The sequence below is a fragment of the Ascaphus truei genome, chromosome 5, assembly GCF_040206685.1.
Source record: "Ascaphus truei isolate aAscTru1 chromosome 5, aAscTru1.hap1, whole genome shotgun sequence".
Classification (NCBI taxonomy): Eukaryota; Metazoa; Chordata; class Amphibia; order Anura; family Ascaphidae; genus Ascaphus; species Ascaphus truei.
In genome coordinates, this window is record NC_134487.1 from 4,359,981 (window position 1) to 4,384,759 (window position 24,779).

General features: G+C 58.4%; 1 protein-coding gene across 1 annotated transcript in view; it reads right to left on the reverse strand.

Moving 5' to 3' along the window:
• Window positions 1-24,779, reverse strand: part of PPP6R2 (protein phosphatase 6 regulatory subunit 2) — a 210,669-nt gene that overhangs the window by 79,426 nt on the left and 106,464 nt on the right. Inside the window, exons 15-16 of the mRNA XM_075599251.1 lie at window positions 13,352-13,533; window positions 12,451-12,508 (exon numbers count right to left, since the gene is read on the reverse strand). Coding sequence (XP_075455366.1) covers window positions 12,451-12,508; window positions 13,352-13,533 — 240 coding nt within the window. The remainder of the gene's footprint in view (window positions 1-12,450; window positions 12,509-13,351; window positions 13,534-24,779) is intronic.

Below are 24,779 nucleotides of genomic sequence, written 5' to 3' on the forward strand. Positions count from 1 at the left end.
AGAACATAGCAGGGTTATAGCTGTGCCCCCTACGCCCGCCCTGACCAGGCGATGCCCTGCGGGGTGTGAGAACATAGCAGGGTTATAGCAGTGCCCCCTACGCCCGCCCTGACCAGGCGATGCCCTGCGGGGTGTGAGAACATAGCAGGGTTATAGCTGTGCCCCCTACGCCCGCCCTGACCAGGCGATGCTCTGCGGGGTGTGAGAACATAGCAGGGTTATAGCTGTGCCCCCTACGCCCGCCCTGACCAGGCGATGCCCTGCGGGGTGTGAGAACATAGCAGGGTTATACTTGTGCCCCCTACACCCGCCCTGACCAGGCGATGCCCTGCGGGGTGTGAGAACATAGCAGGGTTATACTTGTGCCCCCTACACCCGCCCTGACCAGGCGATGCCCTGCGGGGTGTGAGAACATAGCAGGGTTACAGCTGTGCCCCCTACGCCCGCCCTGACCAGGCGATGCCCTGCGGGGTGTGAGAACATAGCAGGGTTATAGCAGTGCCCCCTACGCCCGCCCTGACCAGGCGATGCCCTGCGGGGTGTGAGAACATAGCAGGGTTACAGCTGTGCCCCCTACGCCCGCCCTGACCAGGCGATGCTCTGCGGGGTGTGAGAACATAGCAGGGTTATAGCAGTGCCCCCTACGCCCGCCCTGACCAGGCGATGCCCTGCGGGGTGTGAGAACATAGCAGGGTTACAGCTGTGCCCCCTACACCCGCCCTGACCAGGCGATGCCCTGCGGGGTGTGAGAACATAGCTGGGTTACAGCTGTGCCCCCTACGCCCGCCCTGACCAGGCGATGCCCTGCGGGGTGTGAGAACATAGCAGGGTTATAGCTGTGCCCCCTACGCCCGCCCTGACCAGGCGATGCCCTGCGGGGTGTGAGAACATAGCAGGGTTATAGCTGTGCCCCCTACGCCCGCCCTGACCAGGCGATGCCCTGCGGGGTGTGAGAACATAGCAGGGTTATAGCTGTGCCCCCTACGCCCGCCCTGACCAGGCGATGCCCTGCGGGGTGTGAGAACATAGCAGGGTTATAGCTGTGCCCCCTACGCCCGCCCTGACCAGGCGATGCCCTGCGGGGTGAGAACATAGCAGGGTTACAGCTGTGCCCCCTACGCCCGCCCTGACCAGGCGATGCCCTGCGGGGTGTGAGAACATAGCAGGGTTATAGCTGTGCCCCCTACGCCCGCCCTGACCAGGCGATGCCCTGCAGGGTGTGAGAACATAGCAGGGTTACAGCTGTGCCCCCTACGCCCGCCTTGACCAGGCGATGCCCTGCGGGGTGTGAGAACATAGCAGGGTTACAGCTGTGCCCCCTACGCCCGCCCTGACCAGGCGATGCCCTGCGGGGTGAGAACATAGCAGGGTTACAGCTGTGCCCCCTACGCCCGCCCTGACCAGGCGATGCCCTGCGGGGTGTGAGAACATAGCAGGGTTATAGCAGTGCCCCCTACGCCCGCCCTGACCAGGCGATGCCCTGCGGGGTGTGAGAACATAGCTGGGTTACAGCTGTGCCCCCTACGCCCGCCCTGACCAGGCGATGCCCTGCGGGGTGTGAGAACATAGCAGGGTTACAGCTGTGCCCCCTACGCCCGCCCTGACCAGGCGATGCCCTGCGGGGTGTGAGAACATAGCAGGGTTATAGCGGTGCCCCCTACGCCCGCCCTGACCAGGCGATGCCCTGCGGGGTGTGAGAACATAGCAGGGTTATAGCTGTGCCACCTACGCCCGCCCTGACCAGGCGATGCCCTGCGGGGTGTGAGAACATAGCAGGGTTATAGCTGTGCCCCCTACGCCCGCCCTGACCAGGCGATGCCCTGCGGGGTGTGAGAACATAGCAGGGTTATAGCTGTGCCCCCTACGCCCGCCCTGACCAGGCGATGCCCTGCGGGGTGTGAGAACATAGCAGGGTTATAGCTGTGCCCCCTACGCCCGCCCTGACCAGGCGATGCCCTGCGGGGTGTGAGAACATAGCAGGGTTACAGCTGTGCCCCCTACGCCCGCCCTGACCAGGCGATGCCCTGCGGGGTGTGAGAACATAGCAGGGTTACAGCGGTGCCCCCTACGCCCGCCCTGACCAGGCAATGCCCTGCGGGGTGTGAGAACATAGCAGGGTTATAGCTGTGCCTCCTACGCCCGCCCTGACCAGGCGATGCCCTGCGGGGTGTGAGAACATAGCAGGGTTATAGCTGTGCCCCCTACGCCCGCCCTGACCAGGCGATGCCCTGCGGGGTGTGAGAACATAGCAGGGTTACAGCTGTGCCCCCTACACCCGCCCTGACCAGGCGATGCCCTGCGGGGTGTGAGAACATAGCAGGGTTACAGCGGTGCCCCCTACGCCCGCCCTGACCAGGCGATGCCCTGCGGGGTGTGAGAACATAGCAGGGTTATAGCGGTGCCCCCTACGCCCGCCCTGACCAGGCGATGCCCTGCGGGGGGTGAGAACATAGCAGGGTTACAGCTGTGCCCCCTACGCCCGCCCTGACCAGGCGATGCCCTGCGGGGTGTGAGAACATAGCTGGGTTACAGCGGTGCCCCCTACGCCCGCCCTGACCAGGCGATGCCCTGCGGGGTGTGAGAACATAGCAGGGTTATACTTGCGCCCCCTACGCCCGCCCTGACCAGGCGATGCCCTGCGGGGTGTGAGAACATAGCAGGGTTATAGCTGTGCCCCCTACGCCCGCCCTGACCACGCGATGCCCTGCGGGGTGTGAGAACATAGCAGGGTTATAGCTGTGCCCCCTACGCCCGCCCTGACCAGGCGATGCCCTGCGGGGTGTGAGAACATAGCTGGGTTACAGCTGTGCCCCCTACGCCCGCCCTGACCAGGCGATGCCCTGCGGGGTGTGAGAACATAGCAGGGTTACAGCTGTGCCCCCTACGCCCGCCCTGACCAGGCGATGCCCTGCGGGGTGTGAGAACATAGCAGGGTTACAGCTGTGCCCCCTACGCCCGCCCTGACCAGGCGATGCCCTGCGGGGTGTGAGAACATAGCAGGGTTATAGCTGTGCCCCCTACGCTCGCCCTGACCAGGCGATGCCCTGCGGGGTGTGAGAACATAGCAGGGTTATAGCTGTGCCCCCTACGCCCGCCCTGACCAGGCGATGCTCTGCGGGGTGTGAGAACATAGCAGGGTTATAGCTGTGCCCCCTACGCCCGCCCTGACCAGGCGATGCCCTGCGGGGTGTGAGAACATAGCAGGGTTACAGCTGTGCCCCCTACGCCCGCCCTGACCAGGCGATGCCCTGCGGGGTGTGAGAACATAGCAGGGTTACAGCTGTGCCCCCTACACCCGCCCTGACCAGGCGATGCCCTGCGGGGTGTGAGAACATAGCTGGGTTATAGCGGTGCCCCCTACGCCCGCCCTGACCAGGCGATGCCCTGCGGGGTGTGAGAACATAGCAGGGTTATAGCTGTGCCCCCTACGCCCGCCCTGACCAGGCGATGCCCTGCGGGGTGTGAGAACATAGCAGGGTTATAGCTGTGCCCCCTACGCCCACCCTGACCACGCGATGCCCTGCGGGGTGTGAGAACATAGCAGGGTTATAGCTGTGCCCCCTACGCCCGCCCTGACCAGGCGATGCCCTGCGGGGTGTGAGAACATAGCAGGGTTATAGCTGTGCCCCCTACGCCCGCCCTGACCAGGCGATGCCCTGCGGGGTGTGAGAACATAGCAGGGTTACAGCTGTGCCCCTTACGCCCGCCCTGACCAGGCGATGCCCTGCGGGGTGTGAGAACATAGCAGGGTTACAGCTGTGCCCCCTACACCCGCCATGACCAGGCGATGCCCTGCGGGGTGTGAGAACATAGCAGGGTTATAGCTGTGCCCCCTACGCCCGCCCTGACCAGGCGATGCCCTGCGGGGTGTGAGAACATAGCAGGGTTACAGCTGTGCCCCCTACGCCCGCCCTGACCAGGCGATGCCCTGCGGGGTGTGAGAACATAGCAGGGTTACAGCGGTGCCCCCTACGCCCGCCCTGACCAGGCGATGCCCTGCGGGGTGTGAGAACATAGCAGGGTTATAGCTGTGCCCCCTACGCCCGCCCTGACCAGGCGATGCCCTGCGGGGTGTGAGAACATAGCAGGGTTATAGCTGTGCCCCCTACGCCCGCCCTGACCAGGCGATGCCCTGCGGGGTGTGAGAACATAGCAGGGTTACAGCTGTGCCCCCTACGCCCGCCCTGACCAGGCGATGCCCTGCGGGGTGTGAGAACATAGCAGGGTTATAGCTGTGCCCCCTACGCCCGCCCTGACCAGGCGATGCCCTGCGGGGTGTGAGAACATAGCAGGGTTACAGCTGTGCCCCCTACGCCCGCCCTGACCAGGCGATGCCCTGCGGGGTGTGAGAACATAGCAGGGTTATAGCTGTGCCCCCTACGCCCGCCCTGACCAGGCGATGCCCTGCGGGGTGTGAGAACATAGCAGGGTTACAGCGGTGCCCCCTACGCCCGCCCTGACCAGGCGATGCCCTGCGGGGTGTGAGAACATAGCAGGGTTATAGCTGTGCCCCCTACGCCCGCCCTGACCAGGCGATGCCCTGCGGGGTGTGAGAACATAGCAGGGTTACAGCTGTGCCCCCTACACCCGCCCTGACCAGGCGATGCCCTGCAGGGTGTGAGAACATAGCAGGGTTATACTTGTGCCCCCTACGCCCGCCCTGACCAGGCGATGCCCTGCGGGGTGTGAGAACATAGCAGGGTTATAGCTGTGCCCCCTACGCCCGCCCTGACCAGGCGATGCCCTGCGGGGTGTGAGAACATAGCAGGGTTACAGCTGTGCCCCCTACGCCCGCCCTGACCAGGCGATGCCCTGCGGGGTGTGAGAACATAGCAGGGTTACAGCTGTGCCCCCTACGCCCGCCGTGACCAGGCGATGCCCTGCGGGGTGTGAGAACATAGCAGGGTTATAGCTGTGCCCCCTACGCCCGCCCTGCTCAGGCGATGCCCTGCGGGGTGTGAGAACATAGCAGGGTTATAGCTGTGCCCCCTACGCCCGCCCTGACCAGGCGATGCCCTGCGGGGTGTGAGAACATAGCAGGGTTATACTTGTGCCCCCTACGCCCGCCCTGACCAGGCGATGCCCTGCGGGGTGTGAGAACATAGCAGGGTTATAGCTGTGCCCCCTACGCCCGCCCTGACCAGGCGATGCCCTGCGGGGTGTGAGAACATAGCAGGGTTATAGCTGTGCCCCCTACGAACGCCCTGACCAGGCGATGCCCTGTGGGGTGTGAGAACATAGCAGGGTTACAGCTGTGCCCCCTACGCCAGCCCTGACCAGGCGATGCCCTGCGGGGTGTGAGAACATAGCAGGGTTACAGCTGTGCCCCCTACGCCCGCCCTGACCAGGCGATGCCCTGCGGGGTGTGAGAACATAGCAGGGTTATAGCTGTGCCCCCTACGCCCGCCCTGACCAGGCGATGCCCTGCGGGGTGTGAGAACATAGCAGGGTTATAGCTGTGCCCCCTACGCCCGCCCTGACCAGGCGATGCCCTGCGGGGTGTGAGAACATAGCAGGGTTATAGCGGTGCCCCCTACGCCCGCCCTGACCAGGCGATGCCCTGCGGGGTGTGAGAACATAGCAGGGTTACAGCTGTGCCCCCTACGCCCGCCCTGACCAGGCGATGCCCTGCGGGGTGTGAGAACATAGCAGGGTTACAGCTGTGCCCCCTACGCCCGCCCTGACCAGGCGATGCCCTGCGGGGTGTGAGAACATAGCAGGGTTATAGCTGTGCCCCCTACGCCCGCCCTGACCAGGCGATGCCCTGCGGGGTGTGAGAACATAGCAGGGTTATAGCTGTGCCCCCTACGCCCGCCCTGACCAGGCGATGCCCTGCGGGGTGTGAGAACATAGCAGGGTTATAGCTGTGCCCCCTACGCCCGCCCTGACCAGGCGATGCCCTGCGGGGTGTGAGAACATAGCAGGGTTATACTTGTGCCCCCTACGCCCGCCCTGACCAGGCGATGCCCTGCGGGGTGTGAGAACATAGCAGGGTTACAGCTGTGCCCCCTACACCCGCCCTGACCAGGCGATGCCCTGCGGGGTGTGAGAACATAGCAGGGTTATAGCTGTGCCCCCTACGCCCGCCCTGACCAGGCGATGCCCTGCGGGGTGTGAGAACATAGCAGGGTTATAGCTGTGCCCCCTACGCCCGCCCTGACCAGGCGATGCCCTGCGGGGTGTGAGAACATAGCAGGGTTATACTTGTGCCCCCTACGCCCGCCCTGACCAGGCGATGCCCTGCGGGGTGTGAGAACATAGCAGGGTTACAGCTGTGCCCCCTACGCCCGCCCTGACCAGGCGATGCCCTGCGGGGTGTGAGAACATAGCAGGGTTATAGCTGTGCCCCCTACGCCCGCCCTGACCAGGCGATGCTCTGCGGGGTGTGAGAACATAGCAGGGTTATAGCTGTGCCCCCTACGCCCGCCCTGACCAGGCGATGCCCTGCGGGGTGTGAGAACATAGCAGGGTTATAGCTGTGCCCCCTACGCCCGCCCTGACCAGGCGATGCCCTGCGGGGTGAGAACATAGCTGGGTTATAGCTGTGCCCCCTACGCCCGCCCTGACCAGGCGATGCTCTGCGGGGTGTGAGAACATAGCAGGGTTATAGCGGTGCCCCCTACGCCCGCCCTGACCAGGCGATGCCCTGCGGGGTGTGAGAACATAGCAGGGTTATAGCGGTGCCCCCTACGCCCGCCCTGACCAGGCGATGCCCTGCGGGGTGTGAGAACATAGCAGGGTTATAGCTGTGCCCCCTACGCCCGCCCTGACCAGGCGATGCCCTGCGGGGTGTGAGAACATAGCAGGGTTATAGCTGTGCCCCCTACGCCCGCCCTGACCAGGCGATGCCCTGCGGGGTGTGAGAACATAGCAGGGTTATAGCTGTGCCCCCTACGCCCGCCCTGACCAGGCGATGCCCTGCGGGGTGTGAGAACATAGCGGGGTTACAGCTGTGCCCCCTACGCCCGCCCTGACCAGGCGATGCCCTGCGGGGTGTGAGAACATAGCAGGGTTACAGCTGTGCCCCCTACGCCCGCCCTGACCAGGCGATGCCCTGCGGGGTGAGAACATAGCAGGGTTATAGCTGTGCCCCCTACGCCCGCCCTGACCAGGCGATGCCCTGCGGGGTGTGAGAACATAGCAGGGTTACAGCGGTGCCCCCTACGCCCGCCCTGACCAGGCGATGCCCTGCGGGGTGTGAGAACATAGCAGGGTTATAGCTGTGCCCCCTACGCCCGCCCTGACCAGGCGATGCCCTGCGGGGTGTGAGAACATAGCAGGGTTATAGCTGTGCCCCCTACGCCCGCCCTGACCAGGCGATGCCCTGCGGGGTGTGAGAACATAGCAGGGTTATAGCTGTGCCCCCTACGCCCGCCCTGACCAGGCGATGCTCTGCGGGGTGTGAGAACATAGCAGGGTTATAGCTGTGCCCCCTACGCCCGCCCTGACCAGGCGATGCTCTGCGGGGTGTGAGAACATAGCAGGGTTATAGCTGTGCCCCCTACACCCGCCCTGACCAGGCGATGCTCTGCGGGGTGTGAGAACATAGCGGGGTTACAGCTGTGCCCCCTACGCCCGCCCTGACCAGGCGATGCCCTGCGGGGTGTGAGAACATAGCAGGGTTATAGCTGTGCCCCCTACGCCCGCCCTGACCAGGCGATGCTCTGCGGGGTGTGAGAACATAGCAGGGTTATACCTGTGCCCCCTACGCCCGCCCTGACCAGGCGATGCCCTGCGGGGTGTGAGAACATAGCTGGGTTACAGCTGTGCCCCCTACGCCCGCCCTGACCAGGCGATGCCCTGCGGGGTGTGAGAACATAGCAGGGTTATAGCTGTGCCCCCTACGCCCGCCCTGACCAGGCGATGCCCTGCGGGGTGTGAGAACATAGCAGGGTTACAGCTGTGCCCCCTACGCCCGCCCTGACCAGGCGATGCCCTGCGGGGTGTGAGAACATAGCAGGGTTACAGCTGTGCCCCCTACGCCCGCCCTGACCAGGCGATGCCCTGCGGGGTGTGAGAACATAGCAGGGTTATAGCGGTGCCCCCTACGCCCGCCCTGACCAGGCGATGCCCTGCGGGGTGTGAGAACATAGCAGGGTTATAGCTGTGCCCCCTACGCCCGCCCTGACCAGGCGATGCCCTGCGGGGTGTGAGAACATAGCAGGGTTATAGCTGTGCCCCCTACGCCCGCCCTGACCAGGCGATGCCCTGCGGGGTGTGAGAACATAGCAGGGTTACAGCTGTGCCCCCTACGCCCGCCCTGACCAGGCGATGCCCTGCGGGGTGTGAGAACATAGCAGGGTTATAGCTGTGCCCCCTACGCCCGCCCTGACCAGGCGTTGCCCTCCGGGGTGTGAGAACATAGCAGGGTTACAGCGGTGCCCCCTACGCCCGCCCTGACCAGGCGATGCCCTGCGGGGTGTGAGAACATAGCAGGGTTACAGCGGTGCCACCTACGCCCGCCCTGACCAGGCGATGCCCTGCGGGGTGTGAGAACATAGCAGGGTTACAGCTGTGCCCCCTACGCCCGCCCTGACCAGGCGATGCCCTGCGGGGTGTGAGAACATAGCAGGGTTATAGCTGTGCCCCCTACACCCGCCCTGACCAGGCGATGCCCTGCGGGGTGTGAGAACATAGCAGGGTTACAGCGGTGCCCCCTACACCCGCCCTGACCAGGCGATGCCCTGCGGGGTGTGAGAACATAGCAGGGTTATAGCTGTGCCCCCTACGCCCGCCCTGACCAGGCGATGCCCTGCGGGGTGTGAGAACATAGCAGGGTTACAGCTGTGCCCCCTACGCCCGCCCTGACCAGGCGATGCCCTGCGGGGTGTGAGAACATAGCAGGGTTATAGCTGTGCCCCCTACGCCCGTCCTGACCACGCGATGCCCTGCGGGGTGTGAGAACATAGCAGGGTTACAGCGGTGCCACCTACGCCCGCCCTGACCAGGCGATGCCCTGCGGGGTGTGAGAACATAGCAGGGTTATAGCTGTGCCCCCTACGCCCGCCCTGACCAGGCGATGCCCTGCGGGGTGTGAGAACATAGCAGGGTTATAGCTGTGCCCCCTACGCCCGCCCTGACCAGGCGATGCCCTGCGGGGTGTGAGAACATAGCAGGGTTACAGCTGTGCCCCCTACGCCCGCCCTGACCAGGCGATGCCCTGCGGGGTGTGAGAACATAGCAGGGTTATAGCTGTGCCCCCTACGCCCGCCCTGACCAGGCGATGCCCTGCGGGGTGTGAGAACATAGCAGGGTTATAGCTGTGCCCCCTACGCCCGCCCTGACCAGGCGATGCCCTGCGGGGTGTGAGAACATAGCAGGGTTACAGCTGTGCCCCCTACGCCCGCCCTGACCAGGCGATGCCCTGCGGGGTGTGAGAACATAGCAGGGTTACAGCTGTGCCCCCTACGCCCGCCCTGACCAGGCGATGCCCTGCGGGGTGTGAGAACATAGCAGGGTTATAGCTGTGCCCCCTACGCCCGCCCTGACCAGGCGATGCCCTGCGGGGTGTGAGAACATAGCAGGGTTATAGCTGTGCCCCCTACGCCCGCCCTGACCAGGCGATGCCCTGCGGGGTGTGAGAACATAGCAGGGTTACAGCTGTGCCCCCTACGCCCGCCCTGACCAGGCGATGCCCTGCGGGGTGTGAGAACATAGCAGGGTTACAGCTGTGCCCCCTACGCCCGCCCTGACCAGGCGATGCCCTGCGGGGTGTGAGAACATAGCAGGGTTATAGCTGTGCCCCCTACGCCCGCCCTGACCAGGCGATGCCCTGCGGGGTGTGAGAACATAGCAGGGTTATAGCTGTGCCCCCTACGCCCGCCCTGACCAGGCGATGCCCTGCGGGGTGTGAGAACATAGCAGGGTTATAGCTGTGCCCCCTACGCCCGCCCTGACCAGGCGATGCCCTGCGGGGTGTGAGAACATAGCAGGGTTATAGCTGTGCCCCCTACGCCCGCCCTGACCAGGCGATGCCCTGCGGGGTGTGAGAACATAGCAGGGTTATAGCTGTGCCCCCTACGCCCGCCCTGACCAGGCGATGCCCTGCGGGGTGTGAGAACATAGCAGGGTTACAGCTGTGCCCCCTACGCCCGCCCTGACCAGGCGATGCCCTGCGGGGTGTGAGAACATAGCAGGGTTATACTTGTGCCCCCTACACCCGCCCTGACCAGGCGATGCTCTGCGGGGTGTGAGAACATAGCAGGGTTACAGCTGTGCCCCCTACGCCCGCCCTGACCAGGCGATGCCCTGCGGGGTGTGAGAACATAGCAGGGTTACAGCGGTGCCCCCTACGCCCGCCCTGACCAGGCGATGCCCTGCGGGGTGTGAGAACATAGCAGGGTTATAGCTGTGCCCCCTACACCCGCCCTGACCAGGCGATGCTCTGCGGGGTGTGAGAACATAGCAGGGTTACAGCTGTGCCCCCTACGCCCGCCCTGACCAGGCGATGCCCTGCGGGGTGTGAGAACATAGCAGGGTTACAGCGGTGCCCCCTACGCCCACCCTGACCAGGCGATGCCCTGCGGGGTGTGAGAACATAGCAGGGTTACAGCTGTGCCCCCTACGCCCGCCCTGACCAGGCGATGCCCTGCGGGGTGTGAGAACATAGCAGGGTTACAGCTGTGCCCCCTACGCCCGCCCTGACCAGGCGATGCCCTGCGGGGTGTGAGAACATAGCAGGGTTACAGCTGTGCCCCCTACGCCCGCCCTGACCAGGCGATGCCCTGCGGGGTGTGAGAACATAGCAGGGTTACAGCTGTGCCCCCTACGCCCGCCCTGACCAGGCGATGCCCTGCGGGGTGTGAGAACATAGCAGGGTTATACTTGTGCCCCCTACACCCGCCCTGACCAGGCGATGCTCTGCGGGGTGTGAGAACATAGCAGGGTTACAGCTGTGCCCCCTACGCCCGCCCTGACCAGGCGATGCCCTGCGGGGTGTGAGAACATAGCAGGGTTACAGCGGTGCCCCCTACGCCCGCCCTGACCAGGCGATGCCCTGCGGGGTGTGAGAACATAGCAGGGTTACAGCGGTGCCCCCTACGCCCGCCCTGACCAGGCGATGCCCTGCGGGGTGTGAGAACATAGCAGGGTTATAGCTGTGCCCCCTACACCCGCCCTGACCAGGCGATGCTCTGCGGGGTGTGAGAACATAGCAGGGTTACAGCTGTGCCCCCTACGCCCGCCCTGACCAGGCGATGCCCTGCGGGGTGTGAGAACATAGCAGGGTTACAGCGGTGCCCCCTACGCCCGCCCTGACCAGGCGATGCCCTGCGGGGTGTGAGAACATAGCAGGGTTACAGCTGTGCCCCCTACGCCCGCCCTGACCAGGCGATGCCCTGCGGGGTGTGAGAACATAGCAGGGTTACAGCTGTGCCCCCTACGCCCGCCCTGACCAGGCGATGCCCTGCGGGGTGTGAGAACATAGCAGGGTTACAGCTGTGCCCCCTACGCCCGCCCTGACCAGGCGATGCCCTGCGGGGTGTGAGAACATAGCAGGGTTACAGCGGTGCCCCCTACGCCCGCCCTGACCAGGCGATGCCCTGCGGGGTGTGAGAACATAGCAGGGTTATAGCTGTGCCCCCTACACCCGCCCTGACCAGGCGATGCCCTGCGGGGTGTGAGAACATAGCAGGGTTACAGCTGTGCCCCCTACGCCCGCCCTGACCAGGCGATGCCCTGCGGGGTGTGAGAACATAGCAGGGTTATAGCTGTGCCCCCTACGCCCGCCCTGACCAGGCGATGCCCTGCGGGGTGTGAGAACATAGCAGGGTTATAGCTGTGCCCCCTACGCCCGCCCTGACCAGGCGATGCCCTGCGGGGTGTGAGAACATAGCAGGGTTATAGCTGTGCCCCCTACGCCCGCCCTGACCAGGCGATGCTCTGCGGGGTGTGAGAACATAGCAGGGTTATAGCGGTGCCCCCTACGCCCGCCCTGACCAGGCGATGCCCTGCGGGGTGTGAGAACATAGCAGGGTTATAGCTGTGCCCCCTACGCCCGCCCTGACCAGGCGATGCTCTGCGGGGTGTGAGAACATAGCAGGGTTACAGCTGTGCCCCCTACGCCCGCCCTGACCAGGCGATGCTCTGCGGGGTGTGAGAACATAGCAGGGTTACAGCTGTGCCCCCTACGTCCGCCCTGACCAGGCGATGCCCTGCGGGGTGTGAGAACATAGCAGGGTTATAGCTGTGCCCCCTACACCCGCCCTGACCAGGCGATGCCCTGCGGGGTGTGAGAACATAGCAGGGTTACAGCTGTGCCCCCTACGCCCGCCCTGACCAGGCGATGCCCTGCGGGGTGTGAGAACATAGCAGGGTTATAGCTGTGCCCCCTACGCCCGCCCTGACCAGGCGATGCCCTGCGGGTCTCCAGCTGATACTAGGTAGCCTGTAAGGAGAAGTTCTGGTTCCCGCGCCCGCCCCGCGCAGACACGCAGGAACACGGTTACTTACACTGTCATCGTCTGCATCGATACGGAAGTTAATCTCTGCGATACGATCAAACGGAGCACTGCAATACAGAGAGGGGGAGGGAGGGGGGGAGGAGTGAGTGGGGGGGACAAAAGTGAGGGAGGGGGAAGAGTGAGTGGGGGGAGTGAGGGGAGGAGTGAGGGAGGAAGGAGTGAGGTGGGGGAGTGAGGAGAGGAGTGAGGGGGGGAGAAGAGTGAGTGAGGGAAGGGGAAGAGGAGTGAGGGAAGAGGAGTGAGGGAAGAGGAGTGAGGGAAGGGGAGTGAGGGAAGGGGAGTGAGGGAAGGGGAGTGAGGGAAGGGGAGTGAGGGAAGGGGAGTGAGGGAAGGGGAGGAGGAGTGAGGGAAGGGGAGGAGGAGTGAGGGAAGGGGAGGAGGAGTGAGGGAAGGGGAGGAGTGAGGGAAGGGGAGGAGGAGTGAGGGAAGGGGAGGAGGAGTGAGAGAAGGGGAGGAGGAGTGAGGGAAGGGGAGGAGGAGTGAGGGAAGGGGAGGAGGAGTGAGGGAAGGCGGGGAGAAGTGAGGGGGGTAAGTGAGGGGGTGAGTGAGGGACACAGAATGGAATGCTGCATTAGATTGCTAGCTCTTTGGAGCAGCCAGAGCTTGGTTAGTTCCTGCAACATTTGGTCACTCCGTGACGTGGCTGCATACTGGTCACGCCGCTCCTGCGCTGGGGGCGGGGCCGCGAGTATACCCTCCTACGTTGGGGGCGGGGCCGCGAGTATATGCTCCTGCGCTGGTGGCGGGGCCGCGAGTATACGCTCCTGCGCTGGGGGCGGGGCCGTGAGTATATGCTCCCGCGCTGGGGGCGGGGTCGCGAGTATACGCTCCTGCGCTGGGGGCGGGGCCGCGAGTATACGCTCCTGCGCTGGGGGCGGGGTCTCACTCACTTGATGTTGTTTTCCTGCTCAACAAATTCCTCATCGTTGAAGCCAAATTGATCAACAAAGTGCGCGGTTATCTGCTGGATCTGGTAGTCTGAGAAGGCCTGTGCCACGTGCGAGAGAAGGGACAGCGTGGGGCGGCAGTCTCTCGCCCCTGCCCCTGCCACTGACACCCACCCACGCTCTCCCTGCCACTGACACCCACCTACCCTCGCCCTGCCACTGACACCCACCCACGCTCTCCCTGCCACTGACACCCACCCACGCTCTCCCTGCCACTGACACCCACCCACGCTCTCCCTGCCACTGACACCCACCTACGCTCTCCCTGCCACTGACACCCACCCACACTCTCCCTGCCACTGACACCCACCCTCGCCCTGCCACTGACACCCACCCACGCTCTCCCTGCCACTGACACCCACCTACGCTCTCCCTGCCACTGACACCCACCTACGCTCTCCCTGCCACTGACACCCACCCACACTCTCCCTGCCACTGACACCCACCCTCGCCCTGCCACTGACACCCACCAACGCTCTCCCTGCCACTGACACCCACTCTCTCCCTGCCACTGACACCCACCCACATCTCCCTGCCACTGACACCCACCTTCTCCCTGCCACCCTCCTACCCTCTCCCTGCCACCCACCTACCCTCTCCCTGCCACTGACACCCACCCACGCTCTCCCTGCCACTGACACCCACCCACGCTCTCCCTGCCACTGACACCCACCCACGCTCTCCCTACCACTGACACCCACCCACATTCTCGCTGCCACTAACACCCACGCTCTCATTGTCACTGATACCCACCTTCTCCCTGCCACTCTCAGACCCACCCACGCTCTCAATGCCACTGACACCCACCCACGCTCTCCCTGCCACTGACACCCACCTATACTCTCCCTGCCACTGATACCCACCCATCCTCTCTCTGCCACTGACAACCACCTGCTCTACTGAAACATTACAATGATCGGGCAGCGGCAGTGCCAGCCTCCCCCTCACACACACTCATACACCATGTATACACAGCACAGGTACAGCGCGGGCAGTGCCAGCCTCCCCCTCACACACACTCATACACCATGTATACACAGCACAGGTACAGCGCGGGCAGTGCCAGCCTCCCCCTCACACAACATGCCATGTATACACAGCACAGGTACAGCGCAGGCAGCGGCAGTGCCAGCCTCCCCCTCACACACAGGAAGGGGAGGAGCCTTGAGCCAAGATGGCGGCAGACCCTGGGGGAGGGAGAGGAGTGGGAACCAGGTCTCAAGCTAATCTGAATGCGGATAAGAAAGTTTCACTGGAAGCTAAAGTGCAGAAACTTTTGCAAAAGAAAGAGTCAGAAAATGTGGAAAAAGAGATGAATGAAAATGTTGGACAGAAAGAAGCTGAAATGGTGAATACTGAAAGTCCAGCTCAGAACCAGATGGGTAAGAAAACTGCGGCTAAAACCAGCCCAAGGTCTAATGAAGCCAGGAGTAAAAGGCAGGCAGAACATGAGAAAAGGAGACTTGGGGTCACAGAAATTGTTATCCCACAAATTAGCAAGGACTTACACACTAATGCACAGGCAACTTCAGCTACACCTGAGACAGAGACAATGCATGCACCTGTACCTGAGATTCTGCATACAGCTGCACCGGACACCGAGACCCTGTATACAACTGTACCCGACACAGGAAACTTGCATATAACTGTACCTGACATAGAGACCTTGCACACACCTGTACCTGACACGGAGACCTTGCAAGCAGCTGAGGGGAGCAGACAGGTGCAGGAATTAGCAGCCACACCCAAGGCAGACACACTACGAACAGCCCAGGCTGAGAGCCTGAATAATGCTGGCAATACACCTTAGACAGAGTAGCAAACAGCCCAGGCACAGGAAGATGTGTCTGAAATGGAAATGGCTGAAAACGTGGAGAACGCTGAAGCAGTTGAGGCTTTTGAGACGCAAGAAATGGAGATTCCTAAAATGGGAGAGAAATCCATACAGCCCGCAGCAGCATCAAAGCCCTTAGCAGAAACAGGAGCGGCAAAAGCAAAGTCCATAGGTGAAGCAGGAACTGCAGCAAAACCAACAGGAGCGGCTGAGCCAGCTCCCCCCCAGCAGTCAGCATAGAGTACAAGACGCCCAGGTACATCTTATATGTCATTTGATGATGCCAGAAAGCGCAGGAACGTTGTCAGACTGCATTATTGGGGGATATGGTTCCTATACCGGACAGATTTTTTATAGGAAAAGACTTGATCTAAGTTTCTCTTGGCTTCCAACCCAGTGAAGTGTATGCAGTGAAGTGTATGCTTTGTTACATGCTCCTAATAGCAGGAACTATGAAGTCAGCTTTAAGACACCAGAAGGGCTAGAAAAATTCTGGTTTCGTTACAGAGAAGTGAAGGATAATCCAGAAGGGAATTCTTTAAAGTTATCCAGGTATCTCGCCCTGTGACCGTGGAAGTGAATATTATCTTTGATATTGAGACTGTAGCGGTAGAAGATATACGTTTTGGCTGCAAAGACAGTGCGATGTTCAGCCCGGTCCAGTGAAAAGTATGGATGCTGAAGGTTTCTGGAATGGGGGCTACAAGTTTAAAGTTAAGCTCAGGTACAGTACACACACAGTGTGACATGTCACCTCCCAAACGCCATATATATTGGAAGGGATCGCGGGCGATGCTTTTATTGGGGACAGCCTAAAAAGTGTTTTAAATGTGGCACTTAAGCTCAGCGTGTGACAAAATCAGGTGCACTTCATGTGGTTCTATTGGTCATCACAGCTCTGAGTGTGCTATAAATGCCTGTGCTATAAATGTGGTCATTCCTTTAAAGATTTCACAGAAGCCGAACACAACCATTACAGGCAGAAGGAAATGTCTAGTGTACAGAATACATTATCACATAGTGATAAAAAGAATAAAACAGAGTCATCAGAAAGTCTTCAACTTACCCCTGTAGGAGAGATTTTAAAGTCTCTGGGTCTGACATATACACTTCCAGCCCAAAGGGGGTCAGACGGAGAACACAGGAGCGATCTGAGTTTTGTACCAAACACAGAGAATTCTACTCAGGAAGGTGATGTACCCCCGCAAAGATGGCGGCGAGTCCCGCAAAGATGGCGGCGAGTCCCGCAAAGATGGCGGCGAGTCCCGCAAAGATGGTGGCGAACCCAGCAAAGATGGCGGCGAACCCTGCAAAGATGGCGGCGAACCCTGCAAAGATGGCGGCGAACCCTGCAAAGATGGCGGCGAACCCCGCAAAGATGGCGATAATGAATGGGAAACAATAACAAGTAAAAACAAGACTGCCCAAACCAGCTCAGCTAGAAAGAAAACTACAGAAACTGTCCAAGAAGAGATCTCGCTGCACAATACATATGAGGTATTGGAGGAAAAGAGTTGGGGTGAAAAGATGGATGACGCAGACCCCGATATGTCGGACAGTCAGATCTCACAGCAGTCTGGATCTATTCAGGAGTGTCCTAATGCGAGTCGCTGCCCTGCTACAACCCGGAAGTAGAAGTCCAATACAGGGCTCTCTCGCGAGATCACTACTCAGGAAGTGCTGGCTCTGGCTGGATAATAGAAATGAACCCCCGATAGGCTATAGGTACCACTCTCCAAGATCGAGTGTGTACCCTATATTCTATGCAACCCCCTTTGAGGGTACACACTCGATCTTGGAGAGTGGTACCTATAGCCTATCGGGGGTTCATTTCTATTATCCAGCCAGAGCCAGCACTTCCTGAGTAGTGATCTCGCGAGAGAGCCCTGTATTGGACTTCTACTTCCGGGTTGTAGCAGGGCAGCGACTCGCATTAGGACACTGCCGAGGGAGGCAGTGTTAGTGAGGACAGGTTTGGGAACCCCATGGGCGATGCAGCTTTACTAATTGTAAGTTTTAAATGTTATTTTACCCATTAAAGTGATTTTGTCTAACACCACCCTTTTCTCTCTGCGCTCCAACTTTATTGTATTTCTGACTGTTGTCCCGGGTGATCGCCGGAGGATTTGGGAGCTGCGGGGGAGAGGTGGATAAACAGAGATATCCAGGAGAGAACAGACGAGCGCAGTCTCCTTTTCTGCTGGGAACTTTGGATCTATTCAGGACATTGAGATGGCTGGACCATCGAATAAGAGAAATCTGCCATCAGAGAGTCCCCCCGGGAGAAAGAAAATGGTCAAAAAGAAAAATGGTGCTAAAAAGAAAAAAAGGGCGGTGATTGACTCACTAAATGTGCCAAAGCGCCCCTCTCCGCTGAAAGTGGCAACTATTAATGTAAATAGTATTAGGGGAGAAAAAGACCCGGATTGAAGCCTTTACTGTTCTAAAGAACTTTATTAATGGGGTTTTCTTTTTGCAGGAAACCCGCTTGACCGCTACAAGTGACGTTTTTGTGTGCAGAAGGGACTGGATTTGGGGCCCCTCTTTCTTGTCCTTAGGACCAGATAAATGTGATGGTGTAGGCATTGTTTTCAAAGGGATTTCCGTTATTTGCAACAAATTAGTTGACATAATGCCTGGAAGGTGTCTTTTGTTAGATGTTAAAATTGAAGCTGTTGATTACAGACTAATTAACATTTATGGTCCTCAAAGTAGAACTGAAAGAAAAGATTTGTGTTCTTTAATAAGGCCGTATTTACATACAGCGAAAATAGTCATTTTTGGCGGCGATTTTAATTGTGTCTCACATGTTCAGGATAGAGGGAAAACCAGAGACTGTATTCAGTATGACTCCATATTTCTGAACAATATGTGCACTCAGGATGGTTTGGTAAATGTCTTTAAGACACAAAATCCAAATAAAGCGGGGTATACATATATAAAAGGTGACTCTAAGAGTCGGATAGACAAAATATATGTAAAAAAACAAACAAAGTTTAATAATGTTATTTTAAAGCCTGTGGAGTTTTCGGATCACGCTCTGTTAGCGGTGACCCTAAATCTGGAAGAGTCTGGTGTGTCCGGGCCTGGTTATTGGAAATTTAACGCCAATATCCTAAAGTGTGATAAGACCGTGGCTAGGTGTAAAGATCTCCTGGAAGCCAGGTTAACATTAAAAAGCTTGTATGAAAACTCTGGTGCATGGTGGGAGGAAACAAAACACGAAATTAAGGTTTTTTTCAAGAAGGAAGCGCATATTTATCATAATGTGAAGTATAAAAAATATTTGTCACTCAGATTGAAATTATATCGCGCTTTTTCTGCAATACAAAGCGGGGAAGAGGTAAAGGCAGAATACATCCGTGACATAAAAGGACAAATGAAGGAGTTACAGTATAATCGCCTCTCCTCCCTGTATAATCGCCTCTCCTCCCTGACCCATGAGGGGGAATGTGGGGATTTTACACGTTTCACACCTGATACTGCTGCGGCAGAGTTTATTCGAGCATTTGCCCGTTCTCTGCCGCAGCAGTAGCCTGGCGCGCGCCCGAGAGTGACGGGCGCGCGCCGAAGCAGCGGAAGAGCGCCCTCCGATCGGGGCGCTCTCCCTACCGCTGCCGGGTCCGCCGGGTCCCCCGGAACCCCCTGCCGCTGTCCCGCGATCGCGGGACACCAGGGCTCCCTCGGGGAGCCCCTGGACGCGCGTGCAGGGGGCGCACGCTCCCGAAGACGCGTGACCGCGCGTCTATGACGCGCGGCACGCCGAGGGGCGGCCACTAGCAAGCCGGGAGATTTCCCGGCTTGTGGTACCGACCACACTGCAATAAAGTGTGTCGGTACTGTATTTTTGGCAGTGTAAAGAAAGGAAACAGAAGAGAGCTTTATATGAGTTATGGGATGAAAAGCAGGAATCTGTCGCAGATCCGGCGAAATTACTTGACTTGGTGATTTCTTTTTATGAGAAGATATTTAATGGGAAAAAGATAGCAAAAAGCAACATTGACAAAGTTTTAAAACAATGTAATACGCCTAAATTAGAACCAGAGGATTGTGCGGCCATAGTTTCCCCCATCTCTGTAACGGAGGTAGAAACAGCCATCAGATCCTTGGGAAAAAATAAAACTCCTGGTTCTGATGGCTTAACTTCCGAGTTCTATCAGTTTTTCTGTGAGGTTCTGAGCCCAGTACTGAGCGATCTGTACAATGAGGCTTTGAATGAGACCGGATTATCATCCTCGCAGTCTCAGTCCATATTAACTTTACTGTATAAAAAAGGTGACAGTAGAGATATAAAAAACTGGCGCCCAATAGCGTTATTGAATACGGATTATAAAATTCTAGCAAAGATTTTGTGTACCAGGTTGGGATCTGAAGCGGAAACGCTCATAAGTACGAGTCAGTCCTGTGGGATCCAAGGAAGGAAGATCGCCAACTCTCTTATAAGTGTTAGAGAGATATTTGAGCAGGCAAAAAGTGGGGCCTTAGAAGGTTACATTGTTAATTTAGATCAGGAGAAGGCCTTTGATAGAGTCAATCATTTGTATCTTTTTAGTGTCTTAGAGACATATGGTTTGCCAACTCAATTATCATGGTTGAAAACTCTATATGACAAAGCCGAAGGGAAACCAATTGTAAATAGCTGGATTGGATCCTGCTTTCGTATTAGATCAGGAGTACGTCAAGGATGTCCACTCAGCCCCTTACTATATGTGTTTGCTATAGACCCTTTTTTACGTATGTTAGAAGACAATAGAGACATCCAGCCAATACCAAAGATTTGTATAAAATGTATAGCATATGCAGATGATGTATCTATTCTAATAACATCAAGAAAATGTTATGAAAGTGTACTTTCTGAATTTAAAAAATACTCTGACATCTCAGATTCCCAGATAAATAAAAGTAAGTCCATTGCACTGTGGATAGGAAAAAAAGAAAATAAATTTGAGCTCCCATCTGGTATAAGGTACGAGCCTGAAAATATTCGCATTTTGGGGATCAAATTTAATAGTCAGGATTCTGGTGAGCAAAACTGGGAAGAAAAACTTGGCATATGCAAAGCCAAAGTTACCAGGTGGAAACATTGGAAATTTTCTTTTGAGAGCAGAATCAGGATTGTTAAAACTTTTTTGCTGCCTATTTTCATCTATTTAAGTTTCGTATTTCCCCCGCCTGAGAAAGTTGAAGTTTCTTTAAATAATTTGTTTTTTCAGATCCTGTGGGGAAACCGGCTCAATTTAGTGAGCAGACACATCACTTGCAGGTCTAGAAATAAGGGAGGTCTTAATATGGTGAACCCGGAGTTATTTCTTAATTTAGTATTCCTATGTTTTAATTTTCAGGGAATTTTCTCACAAAGTATATGGAGAAATTATTTTAAGGAATGGTTGTCACCGCTGTTTGACAAATGGTTTGAGGGGGGAAATATCAAAAGAATGACCCAAAATATTGGATATTTACCACCATATATTATTCGGGTGGTTAAAGTTATTACAAAATTACAAATAACTAGGACTGAAATTGAACAGCTGTCAAGGAAGCAGCTCTATACAAGTATTCTAGAGAGAACACCCTCTATAAGCCTGGATCTAAGACAATGTCCTGAGACCAGCCATGATGTGGTATTAAAGCAACTTGCTGATCCCAGATTACCGCAGAAAATGAGCGATGTCTCGTGGTTATTATTTCATAGTAAAATGTATGTCAGGCAGAATTTAAAATACAGGAATGTTGATGATAGGAATTGTCCGCGGGAAAACTGTAATGTTTTAGAAACCATGGAGCATTTTTTATTGAAATGTCCATTTTCTATATTTTTATGGAAAAAAATTGCAAGTCATCTAAAAATCCCTATTTTGTCCAAACAGAGCTACCCCCAAGTAGCATACGGACTGTTTCCGGAAACCCAGAAGCAGCATCACAATAGGACCCTGTGGCTGATTAACGTGATATCAATATACCATTTATGGAACGCCAGATGTGTGGTATCGCTAAAAAAGTATCTGATGCCGCAGAAATAATTCTGAGTCACATTGTATCGGATATAAAGAGCGTTCAGCAGAGGGAATCTGAGAGGTGGGAGAGAGATGTGTTTAAATCTCTTTGGAAGGGAATCTCTGTAATGTAATGTTTGTGATTCTCTGGATGTTATACTGTAAGTATTGTGTGTATTTGTAAATAATTGTATTTTGTATTTAAATAAAAAAGATTCCCCTCACACACACTACTACACCATGTATACACAGCACAGGTACTGCGCGGGCAGCGGCAGTGCCAGCCTCCCCCTCACACACACACAGCACAGGTACAGCGCCGGCAGTGCCAGCCTCCCCCTCACACACACTACTACACCATGTATACACAGCACAGGTACAGCGCGGGCAGCGGCAGTGCCAGCCTCCCCCTCACACACACTACTACACCATGTATACACAGCACAGGTACAGCGCGGGCAGCGGCAGTGCCAGCCTCCCCCTCACACACACTACTACACCATGTATACACAGCACAGGTACAGCGCGGGAAGCGGCAGTGCCAGCCTCCCCCTCTCACACACACTGCTACACCATGTATACACAGCGCGGGCAGTGGCAGTGCCAGCCTCCCCCTCACACACACTACTACACCATGTATACACAGCGCAGGCAGCGGCAGTGCCAGCCTCCCCCTCACACACGCTATTACATATATACACAGCACAGGTACAGCGCGGGCAGCGGCAGTGCCAGCCTCCCCCTCACACACACTCATACACCATGTATACACAGCACAGGTACAGCGCGGGCAGCGGCAGTGCCAGCCTCCCAATCACACACACTATTACACTATGTATACACAGCACAGGTACAGCGCGGGCAGCAGCAGTGCCAGCCTCCCCCTCACAGGTACAGCGCGGGCAGCAGCAGTGCCAGCCTCCCCCTCACACACACTCATACACCATGTATACACAGCACAGGTACAGCGCGGGCAGCGGCAGTGCCAGCCTCCCCCTCACACACACTCATACACCATGTATACACAGCACAGGTACAGCGCGGGCAGCGGCAGTGCCAGCCTTCCCCTCACACACGCTCATACACCATGTATACACAGCACAGGTACAGCGCGGGCAGCGGCAGTGCCAGCCTCCCCCTCACACACGCTCATACACCATGTATACACAGCGCGGGCAGCGGCAGTGCCAGCCTCCCCCTCACACACGCTATTACATATATACACAGCACAGGTACAGCGCGGGCAGCGACAGTGCCAGCCTCCCCCTCACACACACTATTACACCATGTATACACAGCACAGGTACAGCGCGGGCAGCGGCAGTGCCAGCCTCCCCCTCACACACGCTCATACACCATGTATGCACAGCACAGGTACAGCGCGGGCAGCGGCAGTGCCAGCCTCCCCCTCACACACGCTCATACACCATGTATACACAGCGCGGGCAGCGGCAGTGCCAGCCTCCCCCTCACACACGCTATTACATATATACACAGCACTGGTACAGCGCGGGCAGCGACAGTGCCAGCCTCCCCCTCACACACACTATTACACCATGTATACACAGCACAGGTACAGCGCGGGCAGTGCCAGCCTCCCCCTCACACACACTATTACACCATGTATACACAGCACAGGTACAGCGCGGGCAGCGGCAGTGCCAGCCTCCCCCTCACACACACTACTACACCATGTATACACAGCACAGGAACAGCGCGGGCAGCAGCAGTGCCAGCCTCCCCCTCACAGGTACAGCGCGGGCAGCGGCAGTGCCAGCCTCCCCCTCACAGGTACAGCACAGGTACAGCGCGGGCAGTGCCAGCCTCCCCCTCACACACACTCATACACTATGTATACACAGCACAGGTACAGCGCGGGCAGCGGCAGTGCCAGCCTCCCCCTCACAGGTAAATCGTGGGCAGAGGCAGTGCCAACCCCCCCCTCACAGGTACAGCGCGGGCAGCGGCAGTGCCAGCCTCCCCCTCACACACACTCATACACCATGTATACACAGCACAAGTACAGCGCGGGCAGCGGCAGTGCCAGCCTCCCCCTCACACACACTATTACACTATGTATACACAGCACAGGTACAGCGCGGGCAGCAGCAGTGCCAGCCTCCCCCTCACAGGTACAGCGCGGGCAGCGGCAGTGCCAGCCTCCCCCTCACACACACTCATACACCATGTATACACAGCACAGGTACAGCGCGGGCAGCGGCAGTGCCAGCCTCCCCCTCACACACACTCATACACCATGTATACACAGCACAGGTACAGCGCGGGCAGCGGCAGTGCCAGCCTTCCCCTCACACACGCTCATACACCATGTATACACAGCACAGGTACAGCGCGGGCAGCGGCAGTGCCAGCCTCCCCCTCACACACGCTCATACACCATGTATACACAGCGCGGGCAGCGGCAGTGCCAGCCTCCCCCTCACACACGCTATTACATATATACACAGCACAGGTACAGCGCGGGCAGCGACAGTGCCAGCCTCCCCCTCACACACACTATTACACCATGTATACACAGCACAGGTACAGCGCGGGCAGCGGCAGTGCCAGCCTTCCCCTCACACACACTACTACACCATGTATACACAGCACAGGTACAGCGCGGGCAGCGGCAGTGCCAGCCTCCCCCTCACACACGGTCATACACCATGTATGCACAGCACAGGTACAGCGCGGGCAGCGGCATGCCAGCCTCCCAATCACACACGCTCATACACCATGTATACACAGCGCGGGCAACGGCAGTGCCAGCCTCCCCCTCACACACACTATTACATATATACACAGCACAGGTACAGCGCGGGCAGCGACAGTGCCAGCCTCCCCCTCACACACACTATTACACCATGTATACACAGCACAGGTACAGCGCGGGCAGTGCCAGCCTCCCCCTCACACACACTATTACACCATGTATACACAGCACAGGTACAGCGCGGGCAGCGGCAGTGCCAGCCTCCCCTCACACACACTACTACACCATGTATACACAGCACAGGAACAGCGCGGGCAGCAGCAGTGCCAGCCTCCCCCTCACAGGTACAGCGCGGGCAGCGGCAGTGCCAGCCTCCCCTCACAGGTACAGCACAGGTACAGCGCGGGCAGCGGCAGTGCCAGCCTCCCCCTCACACACACTACTACACCATGTATACACAGCACAGGAACAGCGCGGGCAGCAGCAGTGCCAGCCTCCCCCTCACAGGTACAGCGCGGGCAGCGGCAGTGCCAGCCTCCCCCTCACAGGTACAGCACAGGTACAGCGCGGGCAGCGGCAGTGCCAGCCTCCCCCTCACACACACTACTACACCATGTATACACAGCACAGGAACAGCGCGGGCAGCAGCAGTGCCAGCCTCCCCCTCACAGGTACAGCGCGGGCAGCGGCAGTGCCAGCCTCCCCCTCACAGGTACAGCACAGGTACAGCGCGGGCAGCGGCAGTGCCAGCCTCCCCCTCACAGGTACAGCGTGGGCAGAGGCAGTGCCAACCTCTCCCTCACAGGTACAGCGTGGGCAGAGGCAGTG